Source organism: Phacochoerus africanus, chromosome 2, assembly GCF_016906955.1.
Source record: "Phacochoerus africanus isolate WHEZ1 chromosome 2, ROS_Pafr_v1, whole genome shotgun sequence".
Lineage (NCBI taxonomy): Eukaryota > Metazoa > Chordata > Mammalia > Artiodactyla > Suidae > Phacochoerus > Phacochoerus africanus.
Genome location: NC_062545.1, coordinates 50,868,199 through 50,881,749, shown reverse-complemented (window position 1 = coordinate 50,881,749; position 13,551 = coordinate 50,868,199). Strand labels below are relative to the sequence as shown.

General features: G+C 41.7%; 1 protein-coding gene across 5 annotated transcripts in view; it reads right to left on the bottom strand.

Annotated features, from left to right (window-relative positions):
- SMAP1 (small ArfGAP 1) overlaps nucleotides 1-13,551 on the bottom strand; it is a 165,821-nt gene that overhangs the window by 16,630 nt on the left and 135,640 nt on the right. For all 5 annotated transcript variants that reach the window (XM_047760249.1, XM_047760240.1, XM_047760275.1 and 2 more), the window contains one exon: nucleotides 11,435-11,525. In XM_047760249.1, coding sequence (XP_047616205.1) covers nucleotides 11,435-11,525 — 91 coding nt within the window. The remainder of the gene's footprint in view (nucleotides 1-11,434; nucleotides 11,526-13,551) is intronic.

The window sequence follows — 13,551 nt, the reverse complement described above, 5'->3', positions numbered from 1 at the left end:
GGGAGGTAGACTTTATGCACCTATAATAACTTATTCAATCCATGATTCACTGCTGGCATTCAGATAGTTTCCATGCTCCCATGATTGCAAAAACAGAGCAGTAGCCATCCACAAGTCCTTAATGTAACGTGTGCACAGCTCATTTCCTTCACTGTAAGATAACAGGACTTAATCTGTTATAAGCAATGGAGCACTGCAAACAGCTCCATTGTCTCCTCCATTAAAAAGTATGTATTTAAAAACTGGCCTTCTGAAATCTCAGAAAGTCATTCCACACAAACAACAAAGCTGGGCTTCTTTTGTAATCACCCACCACAACTGGCAGAGCTGCCATGAAAATCAACTTATCTCAGCGCGAGGGCTTTGGAATCCTTTAGAGTGAGACAGAGGAAGCAGCTGCTTAGGAACCACGATCTCCGTGGCAAGACTGACACTATTTTCAAGTGTCTGGGAAGGTTTTCTCTTAGCTCCAAGAACCTAAAGTGAGGAACTCTTTCCCACGACTGACTGAGGTTTCCTTCTGCCCAGCCTCATGGTGAACACCTACCTACAACCTACCTGCCCTCTTTTCTCTCTCCCTCAGTCTTCTCCCCATTCAGTCCCCTAACACAATTGATTAAAACTCCCATCAACTTTCCATTTTACTAAAGAGGCCAGGATTCACAGAATTGTTGAAAAACAAATCCTCAGCCTAAATGAAAATTTCTCAGCCTTGCGTAATCAGTACACACAAATTCCCAGTGGGTTCTCCCACTGGATTTCAATGTTTGCTAATATGACTTATTACATTTGGCTTGCTAAACACCTTCTAAGGACTGTTTCAACTCATTTTGAAATATATTTTTTGATTTTCAGTATTTGAAAAGGACAGCTAAAGACCAGTTTTGTTACCACTGTCATAAGCATCACCTGCTTCCTGGACTTTTTAGAAGGATGTTTTACATGTTGTCCTTTCTGTCTCCATGAAAGATGGGAAGGGCATCTCCTTCCATAATCTCCATTTATAGAAACTGGGGCACGGAGAGATTAGACTCGCTCAATGTCACTTCCCGACCTAAGTAGTAAAACCTTTAGAACAAAGTTTTCTGACCTCTAGACTAATGAATGCTCTTTTCTTTAAGCCACATTTTATCAAAAGTCACATAATTATAGCTGTACATAATTATAAAGAAATCACTTAAAACTCTGAAAATTAAAAGCTACCTTTAAATAGTTATAATTAATTGTACTAAGTTGGAGAAGCAGTGAATAAGCAGTTCAGAAACCTTTCCACACCACCCTCCCCATCATCCCCCACCTCACTGGCCACCTGCCAAGCTCAGCATCTTCTCAGCCTATAGTGAGAGAACCAAGTGGTGTGGTCATCATCGAGGAGCACACTGGACCGGAGGTGGGGGGGCGGTGAGTGTGAAATGCAGTCAGCCCCAGGGCACAAACAAGTGGTAGCTCAAGGCAGCCTTTTTCATCAAGTGTCCAGTAGTAGCATGGTTTGCTGATTAAAGAAAAGCTGATGGGCTACAAAAGCCATAAAATACCAGGATGTTAAAAATAGTTTTTCAGATAAATATGTAAGAATGTAGAGAGAAGTCTTTTTCTAATTAAATGACTTAAATACTGTAAATCACTACAATTTAAGAAAAAATAATTAAATCCACATTAGTTACATGTCGTGTATACAGACATGTGCCCCCACCATACACACCCAGACAAATGGAAACCTCCTCTTCCAGGCAGAGAAAGCCAAGGACCAGGCACACAGTGCCTCCATGGGAAAAGTGGATGTCTGTACAAACAACTCATCAGGATTCACCACAGGCAGCACCTCTGCTAGTGCCAGGTTTCTTGCCAGCTGCAAAAGGGTGGCAGGTGCAGCCACATGCAGCAGGAGGAGGCAGCCCCCTTTCATCAGTATGCAGAAACAGTAGCTTGTGGACAATAAAAGTAATGGGAGCGCCAGAGTACAAGAAAAGCCTAAGGCAAATGGAAGAAATTTAGCTGGGGACAACATCATAAAGAACCCCTTGAGAAGGTAATGAGCAAACAAAGGAAATTAGAACAATGCAGTAAAACAAAGAAGGAGTTTCAATCTTAAAGGCAAGATATCAAGCCTATAGTTAGTTGCTTGTGGGTATCTATTTTCTTTCTATGTTACCTTAAGATTCCAGGCTTGGAGTCCCCATTGTGGCTCAGTGGTTAATGAACCCGACTAGTATCCATGAGGATGCAGGTTCAGTTCCTGGCCTCACTCAGTGGATTAAGGATCCAGCGTTGCCATGAACTGGGGTGCAGGTTGCAGACAAGCTTGGATCCTGCATTGCTGTGGCGGTGGTGTAGGTTGGCAGCTGCGGCTCCAATTTGACCCCTAGCCTAGGAACCTCCGTATGCTGAGGATGCAGCCCTAAAAAGACAAAAAACAAATAAATAAATAAATAAATTTTACAAAAAGATTTCAGACTAATGTTTTATTTGAAATCTCAGGTGGGAGCTGGTAGCTGACTGATTTACACTGCACACATACCAGAAATTTACAAGAAAAGATTCAACGTTTTAGGCTAAAGAAAACAAGTAGTTAAAAATCAGTGCTACCTCGCACATGAACAGAAGGCATGCCCAGCATGCAGTGACTGGCCTGCTGCACATCCTGACACTGATAGATGCTTAAAAAGAAGGTAGCATTTCACTATGACAAAGTCGTGAAGGCCAGCCTCTATCATCTAGAAATCTTCAATGCAGCTGTCGATTCTGTTAACTGTGACTGTACCAGAACTCATCTAACACCAAAAATAAAAATGAGTAAAGGTACACAAAGTATTTAAGCAATATTCAGTGTCTTCTTGGCCCATCCCAAGAGACTTTGAATGATAACTTATAAACTGAAAGGAAATAAGAATGTAACACTTTGGACTTTAATAACACATTTTTTAATGATTTTTATTTTTTCCATTATAGTTGGTTTACAGTGTTCTGTCAATTTTCTACTGTACAGCAAAATGACCCAGTCACACATACATATATACATTCTTTTTCTCACATTATCCTCCATTATGTTCCATCACAAGTGACTAGATATAGTTCCCTGTGCTACACAGCAGGATCTCATTGCTTATCCACTCGAAATGCAATAGTTTGCATCTATAAACCCTAGATTCCCAGTCCATCCCACTCCCTCCCCACCTCCCTGGCAACCACAAGTTTGTTCTCCAAGTCCATGAGTTTATAATACTAATATTTTTCAGTTCTATTACCAGGTACACTGACCACATATATCTAAAGTATCTCCGTTTAATCCTCACATTACCTCAAGAGAGTTTTTAAATAGTAAGACCAGGATTTCAACAGAAGTCTGGTGGCAGACCTGGAAAACTCAGCTGCTATATACCCATTCTGAGAAGCTTTTTCCTGGTTCCCCCCAAACAGAAACAGTGTTCCTTCCTCACCCAAGGTTAAAACAGGCTCTGGGGCAGCTGCCCACCTCCCTAGAAGAGGGCACTGAGGGCAGGGCTGTCCTCCCGCCCAGCCAGGCCACCGTCCTGAACGACTCCTGAGCCCCGGAAAGGCAGCACCACAGCACTGCAGCCACACCACCCACAGCCAGCCATCAGGCCTCCTGATTTCTCCTCTCCAATTCCAACTCCAACTCCAACAACTATAAAGGCCCTAGCCAAGGGCCTTACTCATTTCATTTTTAGTTCCTAATGGCATCTGAGCAGGCTTAGTCTGACAGGCCTGCCCAGGATGCCACACCGTGGCCCCAGGGATACAGCCTAGAGCCCAGTCCACGCTCTCTTGTCCTCTCCCAGACAGCACCAGTGGCTGCCTCCTTAATTAGAGCCTGGCACACAGCTGGGGCTCAGCAAGTGGCTGATGAACTGAAATGCTTTCTGAACACAGACGATTAGAAGATGTCTTAGTGATAGCAGACCCATGGGGAAAAGATAGGGAGGCAATCCTACTTCTTTTGGGAGAAGAAGGCAAATAATGACCCTAATTCTGAAAAGCACCACTGCTCTGGTTCCAAACCCCTCTTAGTCTCTGCTCTACTCTGCTACCCTCTGTCTGGCTCAAGCAGCTGTTCTCCTGCAAATCTCTTTTCAGTCCAAGTTCTCCTAGAGACCCTGCAGCCGCTGGGTCCATTCCCTTGCACTCCTCTAGCTGTCCTCACAGCCACAGTCTGCCTCGGACACAACGGCTTCCTGCCCAGAATCCCTGCCCCAGGCTCCTCTCTCTAGGCCACAGGGCGGCAGCAAGGTAGGATTCTCTCTCTAAAGCAGAACCTCATTCCCATGCGTGACTCTGTCCAGAGGAGACCAGAGCAGCAGCTTGGTTCCCACTCCTCTTTTCCCCATGGGTCTGCTGTCACTAAGACATCTTCTAATCAGCTCTATTCTCCAAATGCTGTCACAGCCCCTGGCAGGTCCTCCAAAGCACTCTGCTCAGGAAGATGCAGACAGAAATGAAATCACAAGATGCTCTACAGAGGTAAGGCACAATGAGCTGGTTTATCATGGGAGCTGCTTATCTATCCCAGAGGTCACTCACTCTAAAGATGACCTCCAGGACACAGGAGATTTTGCTTGGTATAAATTTTCACAGTACAAAAAACTCATCTGCTCCTCCTCTGACTAGCAGCAGCAAGAAAATTAATCCCACAATTGAAGAAAAGAAATGTAAATTGTGAATGTTGCATTCTACCAGATTTCAAACTGCACTTCCATAACCAGCTCTCTTCCATAATCACACTCTTCCCTGAGTTCTCTGTCTTCTTGTACCCAGACTGCAACTTGTACAGACCCCGCCTGATGCACACACAGAGCTGCATTCTCTGGTATTTACTAGAGTTCCATGAACTCTGTTGGAGCTCAATAAATATTAACTGAATTCCTCCTTTACTTGAATGTCAGAGGCATTAGATCTGGTCATGATCTATTTGCACAAATAATGAAAAATGTCAAAGAGCAGCATGAGATTTCGTGTATTACTAATCTAGGTTAAAGCAGATATGAATATGATAAGAGGATGTTAATGTTTTTCATTACTGTTTTTGACTGAGCGTGAACATTCAGCCTTGAGTACACCCTTGCTACAGTGAAAACTGCCAAGTCTAATTCTTCATCGATAACTACTGTGGCATCATGCTAAAAAGGAATGAATGTAAAGTGGAAACAGCACTGATTAAAGAGGCTGCTTCCATGAGATGCAGTTGTGCTCTCCTTAATGGCAAAACTCCTTCTTCTTAAAGCTTTATTATAAATTTTCACGTTACTCAGAGAACCCTTTTTATTTCTACTCAAGGAATTTAAAGGTTTTTCCTTAAGAAAATGTGACTTGGAATTCCTCTGTATTAAAATACACACTTGCTTTATGAAATGAAATAAACTCCCACATATGTTACTTTGTAAATTCAAGTCACAAATGTTCCTTTGAAGCATAGTAAAAATTTCAAGCTTCACACTGTTTTCAAATGCTTTAAAAAGATGCCCAAGAGTTAAATGGAGCTATTCGATTTTAATTTTTAGTTAATTTTTCTTACTGTTAAATAGGTGGTGGCTAAGCTAATTTACTAAAATGATTCAAGTGGCCTTAAAAGTTGGTCTGAACCATTCCTGCAATCTGGCTGACTTCAGAACAGGGAGATGCCACTCTAAGCGGGCATTACAGTACTGCAAGGAGCCTAGCAGTGCCTTTCAGGGGACACACACACACGCTGATTCAGAGCTGCCATCTGAAATTGCTGAGAAGTGGTATAAAAGGAGTAAACTCCAAAGAACTCACTGGTTTTTTGTTTGTTTTTGTCTTTTTGCCTTTTCTAGGGCCACTCCAGCCATGTGGAGGTTCCCAGGCTAGGGGTCCAATCGGAGCTGTAGCCACCGGCCTACACCACAGCCACAGCAACACGGGATCTGAGCCATGTCTGCAACCTACACCATAGCTCATGGCAACGCCGGATCCTCAACCCACTGAGCAAGGCCAGGGACCGAACCCGCAAGCTCATGGTTCCTAGTCGGATTCGTTAACCACTGGGCCATGACGGGAACTCCTGTATTTTTTTTAAAAAATGATGTATATATGTATATAATTTAAAATATATTTGATAGGTACCTCAAATACTTCTGTACCACTTTATAACCTCGAAAGACAACTACCTAAATAGGATTCAAACTGTATAAAACATGTTTTTCTAAATATTTAACACAGTGACAAGTTAGATTTCTTTGAGGCCACCCGCTTTCCTCAGTGTTATCATGGAGCAGCAAGTCCTCCACAGGCCCTACGACCCGTTTCCATCAGGAGTCCCAGGCTGCTCAGCACAATCTGGACATCTCCTCCACACGCGCAGACAAACGACAGTTTACTGCCTCTAACGTCAATGCGGCCACCTCTCTACTTGACAAATGGGTCTAGTGTCTGTTTTGTTGGCCACAATGTTACCTGATAGTCTTAGATTTTCATTTTCTATCAGAGCTCAACATAGTGTAATAGTTAAGGATGTGGATCTGGCTCTATAATCTACTAACTCTGTGACTTTGGGCAACTTACTTAACCTCTCTGTGCCTTAGGTTTCTTCAATTATACAATGAAAACAGTGACAGTTCACCAACTTGAGGGCTGTTGCAAAGATTCAATGAATAAATATCTATAAACACTCAAAACAGTGCCTGGTACACAGTATGCACTATCTCAATGTTTCTTAAAGTAATAAGGTAATAATTAATACTTGAGTCAAGTCACACAGGTGCTTCTTGCTGACAAAGCCAGACTCGCCCTCCAGAAGCTAAACGTTGTTTCCTAGCCTCTCCTGCAAATAGAGAGATGTCATATAATCCAATTCTGGCCAGGGGGACTCTGAGAACTCTGCTGAGGGTAGTTTTCTGGGAAACATTTCCCTCCTGAGAAAAGAGGCTTATGAAGAGAAACCATTGTCTGGATGTGGTCCTGTGAAGCTGAGGCGCTGGGAGCTGCACCACCTACATGCTGACGGCAAGGATGAGGATGTGGAGAAGGAAGAAGAGCCTGGCTCCTGGCCTCAGTGTTCATCTGAGCTGCCAGGCCTCCAAATTTCTCAATCAGTGCAATCATTAAACATCCCCAATGTGAGCCACTTTCAGGCTCAGTTACTTGCAGTCAGAAGTCACCTCACATACAGGTTATCTGGACTCCTTCAAACATCTGAGCACCCTCTATCCGCTGTCCTGTCCTGTTGTTGGCACAGTTTCTGGAGATCCCAGGCTGCTGCAGCACCACTGCCAAGGTGTGCCACTTGCTGACTGCCCAGTCTGAGAGAGCATTGTGCCCTCCTCCACCTATTTCTTTTCTTTCTTTTTCTTTTACAGCTGTACCTGTGGCATGTGGAAGTTCCCAGGCTAGGGGCTGAATTGGAGCTGCAACTGCAGGCCTGCACCACAGCCACGGCAATGCCAGATCTGAGGCACATCATCAGCAAACTACAACATATCTTTGGCAATCCTGGATCCCTAACCCACTGAGCAAGGCCAGGGATCAAACCTGCATCCTCACTGACACTATGTCAGGTTCTTAACCTGCTGAGCCACAATGGGAACTCCCCTCCTCCACCTGTTTCTAGGGCCATTTTTCCAAGCCGCCTGTCTGTTGCCCTCTGCTGCTGGGACTCAGGACCATGTGCAAGCAGCTGTCTGCAGTCAGTTCTCTCCCAGCAAAGTATCAACCACCTGCATGTTCTCTCACCACAGGTATGACCACACAAAATAAAACCAATTCTGAAGATGTCCTATTGGAAAGGGTAGTAACCGTCTGTAATCGTACACTGAACAGAAATGATACAAATTTTTATTAAGTTTTAAATCATATCTGAAAAACATAATAGACTATACAATTACTTTGGGCACTTGTGCTAGATAGAGCACTCCTCTTCCTCACCCCTCCCTGGAAAGAATGGCATGCACACAAGCACACAGACTTCCCAGGGATCTATTCACTGCATGGTTCCCGGGCCACTGATGTGTCCAGGGCTGGGCTACGCATGCACTGAGTTAGCTCAGTCACAAACTTGTTTTATTTTACTACTGTGTGGACTTTGAAACAGAAGTTTTCCTGTAAGGATTTCTGCTTTAAAGGTAACTGGAAGGGGAGGGAGAGGGAGCGGGATGGCCTGGAAATCTGGGGTTAATTGATGCAAACTATTGCCTTTGGAGTGGATAAACAATGAGATCCTGCTGTATAGAACAGGGAACTATATCTAGTCACTTACGATGGAGCATGATGGATAATATGAGAAAAAGAATGTATACATATTTGGGATTGAGTCACTTTGCTGTAGGGTAGAAACTGACAGAGCACTGTAAACCAATTGGTTTAAGTGTTGGTTATAATGGAAAAAATAAAAATTAAAAAAAAATAAAAGAAAAAAGGCAACTGCATAAAACTGAATTATTTGTTGTACAGCAGAAATCATCGCAACACTGTAAATCAAATATGTTTCAATAAAACTTGTAAAAATGAAAAAAGTTAACTAGAGGGCTTTCTGTGTTTTATCCTTTAGTTTGTTTCTGTGCAGAAAAAAAGTTTTTTAATTTATTTTATGGCCGCACCGTGGCATATGGAAATTCCCAGGCCAGGGACTGATTCTGAGCCGCAGCTGCGACCTACGCCTGATCCTTATGCCATTGCCTTCAGAGACTCACAGACGAGTGAGTGAGTGAGTGAGTGAAAGAAATAAATGTTAACTGCTGCCAGCCACAGCTATCACAGAAACTGATACCAGAGAGAGGTGATGCCTTGAGACTGGGTGGCAGAAGACAGGGAAACACTGATAAGAGCTTGTAAAGTGGAGACATGAGATGTGATGGTGAAACAACCAGAAGGTAGAAAAACCAAATGAATTTCTAGCAGAGATGCACCAGAAATTGGCAGAGAGTTTACTGACGTCAGATGTCAAGCTCTAAGAGTTATGACTACACAGAGTACTATGGCAACAGCTGAGTAACTGCGACCAGTCACTCCATCTGCCCCCCCACACCCCATCTGCTCCCCGATATTCAGGAAATCACTAAAGTAAATTTTCTTGTCCCAAATTAGCAGATCGATCTGCTTGTTCTACAAGTTCATTCCCAAAGAGTTACATCTGATAATTTCCACTGGTCAGGCTCTATTTTTAATATATACGCAGGACCTGACTACACTTCTTATAACTCCCAACATCACCACTTGCCCTAAGCTATCATCCCCTCTCTCCTGTTTTACTGTAATACTTTGCTCACTGGTCTCCCTGACTCCAGCCCTGCCTTGCTACAATCTATTCTTAACATAGTAGTTAGAAAATTCTTCAAAAACTCAAGTCAGATGAGGTACTTCTTTGCTCAAATCCCTCTAATATGTTTCTAGGACACTCAGAGTAAAAGCTGAAGTGTGTCACAGTGTGCCAGCCTCTCTCTGGTCACTATGCTCTCCAGACCACCACCTATCTCATCCCTCTGGAGCCACACGTGTTACTGAAACACGGCTGAGTGTCCCACTTCCTCTGGTCTTTGCGCAGTGAGCCCCTCAAAGCCTCCACCCTATTTAAAATTATAACCACTCTGTTTTATTTTACTTTTGTTTTTTTAGGGCAGCACCCAAGGAATACAGAGGTTCCCAAGCTAGGGGTCAAATTGGAGCTATAGCTGCCAGCCCACACCACAGCCACAGCAACACGGGATCTGAGCTGTGCCTGCAACCTACACCACAACTCACAGCAACGCCAGATCCTTAACCCACTAAGCGAGGCCAGGGATTGTTACTGCTCAGGGTTCGTTACTGCTAAGCCACGACAGAAACTCCATAACCACTATATTCATCTATAGCACTTACATACATGACCCATGATACAGTTTACTTAACTGATTCTTCACTGTTTCCCCAGACAGAGTGAAAGCTCCAAAGCCTGGTATTTTCATCTGTCCTCTTTCATACCCATGTCCCTAGTGCCTACCATGATGCCTGGGCACTTCATGAATGAGTCTGCAGGGTAAGAGTCAGGTCAAGTTTATATCTCACATTTCTAAGTTATACACTGATAAACCACGCAGGCACTTAGACTGGAAAGAAAATGCTGCAGTGCAGACAAATATGCCTATACCCTTAGTAAGATATCTTCTTCCTTTGGTAATAAGTCTTTTTTTCTTTTCTCTCATTTACAGCACACAAAACAAAACACAGAAATTATGAGGACTATATTTCATCATAATTATATTTAGAGCCTTTGGACTGAGCCCTATTTTCAAAATTACAAGTTTTTTTTATCATTTTTCTAATATATCACTTATTTTCACCACCATAAAAGATTTTTACCTATAGGGAGTATATCTGCATGATATACCAGCTTCCTAAAAAATGAATAAAACATTCCATTGTAATTCTTTTTTTTTTTTAAGGGCAGCACTCAAGGCATATGGAATTTCCCAGGCTAAGGGCTGAATGAGAGCTGTAGCTGTCAGCCTACACCACAGCCACAGCAACTCCAGATCTCTGACCCACTGAGCGAGGCGAGGGATCAAACCCACATCCTCACGGATACTAGCTGGGTTCGTTACCGCTGAGCCACAATGGGAACTCCTCAATTGTAATTCTTAAAACAGAAAACAATCTACTTAAGAAGAACAAAGATTAATTTTTAGAAAAGCAGTATATGAAGTTTCACTCTACCCTTCAACTATATTTCACTCTTTTGCTGTAATTGTCCATCTTTCTCTAAACTACAAAAAAAGTTCTAAATTAATTATTGCTGAAGGCTCAGATATTACTAAAAATGACAACTTATCAAGCTATTTTAGAAGGAAGAGAAGGAAAAATAAAGCTGACAGCATTTGTAGATAAGGACAGTACAAGCACTCCCTGCATGGAAGCCAGTTGACCTACCAGGCAGACAACATATATCTGTCAGCCATGAGAACTTAGGCAACATTAAATTAAAATGAGCTCTTCTTATTGTCATCAGACATACAAAATGAATCTAGCCACTAGATCCGGGTTTGAAATGTTTTGCTTTTGTTGACCAAATTAAAGTTTACTTTAAAATAGCACATTTTACAGTAAGGCTACTCAATTATTTTGCCAAGGAAACCTCCCCACTGCAATGAAACTAAATAAAGGCATGGGGGTGGGAGGAGAAAGAGAATCTATTCTTCATTTTAAATGTTGAAGTGTCACAGTCCACCAAGCCTCTGAAGATGACTTTGATATCTCCTCTTTCCCAAAGGACTCATTACTTGTACTTCTGTGAAGGCAGTGCTGACAGATACTAGCTCCCTCATTAAAGACTTCCTTTTTTGTGAGAACTCAGCAGACTCATCATACCATTTTCAAATCCAGTTCACAGGTATCTATTGGCATACAAATGATAAAGCCACTGTATTCACTTCAAGTAAAGGTTTCAACTGATTTGTAACCCTAACAGTGACTTATATTTTTTATTACTTACCAAGTCCTAAAAGATCAACAGTGGGCTCTGCAGCTTTTTTAGGGCTGGTACTTTTTTTAGGCTCCAATTGCTGATCTTCTTTCTTCTGCAGCTTTAAAGTAAATAATCAGATGTATTACTTTTTTTTTTTTTAACATAAAGCAAATAGGACTTTTAAGCCCCAATTAATTACAGATATTTTCGATAAAGTTAGTGTAATGTAGCATATGAAGCATAGTAAAGAAATAAAGCAGAGAGCATTTATTTGTTATAAAAAAAACTAGCAAACACGATCATTGAACTTGAAATAATACACTGTACATATTAGGCCCCCAACAGAGAATATACAAATTTAATCTTAATGTAATTGTTTTCAAGCATGTAATAAATCCTTTATGTGAACATCCCACACTTCAGAGTACTTGCCCACCCCAGCTGATGGGGCCTGTGAACAGAGGTTGGGCATGCCCTGGGGTCTCTATGAGCAAATTAGCTGCACCTCCTTCTGTGGCACCACTGGCCCACAGGACACCCTGTGCTGATGGCAGGTTATCTAGCAAACAGGCAGACCTCATTGTACTGTACTTCCCTATAAGGTGCTTCACGGCTAGCACAGTGCTTACAGATCAATGGTATATGGTGACATGAGTGGAATGAGACTATTGGCACCATTTTCCCCACAGCATTTGCTCACTTTGTGTCTCTGTGTCACATTCTGGCATTCTCACAATATTTCAAACTTTTCATTATTATTTATTATTTATTGTGGTGAGCTGTCATCAGTGACCTTTGATGTTACTCTGTAATTATTTTGAGGCACCATGAACCACATCATGGCTATGATAAACATTCATGATTCATGGGAAGAGGTCCAAATATCCACCTTCACAAGAGTTTGGAGGAAGCTGATTCAAATCCTCATGGATGACTCTGAGGGGTTCAAGATTTCAGTGGAGGAAGTAACTGAACATGTAGTAGAAAAAGTAAGAGAACTAAAATGAGAAGTGGAGCCTGAAGATGTAACAGAATCGTTGCAATCTCATGAAAAAATTTAAAGGATAAAAAGATGATTCTTATGGATCAGCAAAGGCAGTGGTTTCTTAAGAAACCACTCAAGATCTTAAGATGGAATCCACTCCTAGTAAAGATGCTGAGAAGACTGTCGAAATGACAACAAAGGATTTAGGTTATGACATAAACTTAGTTGATAAAACAGCAAAAGAGTTTGAGAGGATTTACTCCAATTTTAAAAGTCCCACTGTGGGTAAAATGTTGTCAAACTGCCTCGCACTGTACAGCAAAATGGTTTGTGAAGAGTCAATCAATGCAGCAAAATTCATTTTTTTATTTTAAGAAATTTCCTAGCAATCTCAACCATTTGCAACCACCACCCTTATGATCAGCTAGCAGCCATCAACATCAAGACAAGACTCTCCACCAGCAAAAAGATTATAACACACTGAAGGCTCAGATGATGGTGAGCACTTTAGCAATCAAGTTTTTAAAATTAAATACAATGCTTTTTTAGATATAATGCTATTGTACACTTAACAGACTACAGTATACTGTAAACATGACCTTTATATGCACTGGGAAAGCAAAACATTCACGTGACTTGCTTCACTGCAATATTTGCTTTACTGCAGTGGTCTGGAACCCAACTTTCAATATCTCCAAGGTATGCCTATACGATCTCCTCATGAGTCCACACTATCAGTTGCATTTTAAATATAATATTTTTCTAGTTCTCAGGAGCTCAACAGAAACTATCTTGCTCTTTCTCACTTATACAAAAAAAATGCTGGGCAGGACAGGATGCAAAGACCTACATCTACTGGATCCTCAACTTGAAAGCCTAGCCCTCTTATTTTTTTTAGATTATCTGATGTAAAATGTTATATTGAACCATAAAATAATGGTTCAATATTTCTGTATATTGAGATATAATCACCACAGTAAGTCTAGTTAACATCCACCACCACTATTGTTACACAAATATTTTAATGTGTGAAAACTTTTAGAATCTACTCTTATAAACTTCCAAATATACAATATAGTATTATTAACTATTCACCATGTTGTGCATGACATCCCCATAGATAACTTATAACTCCAAGTTTCTACTTTTTAACCCCCTT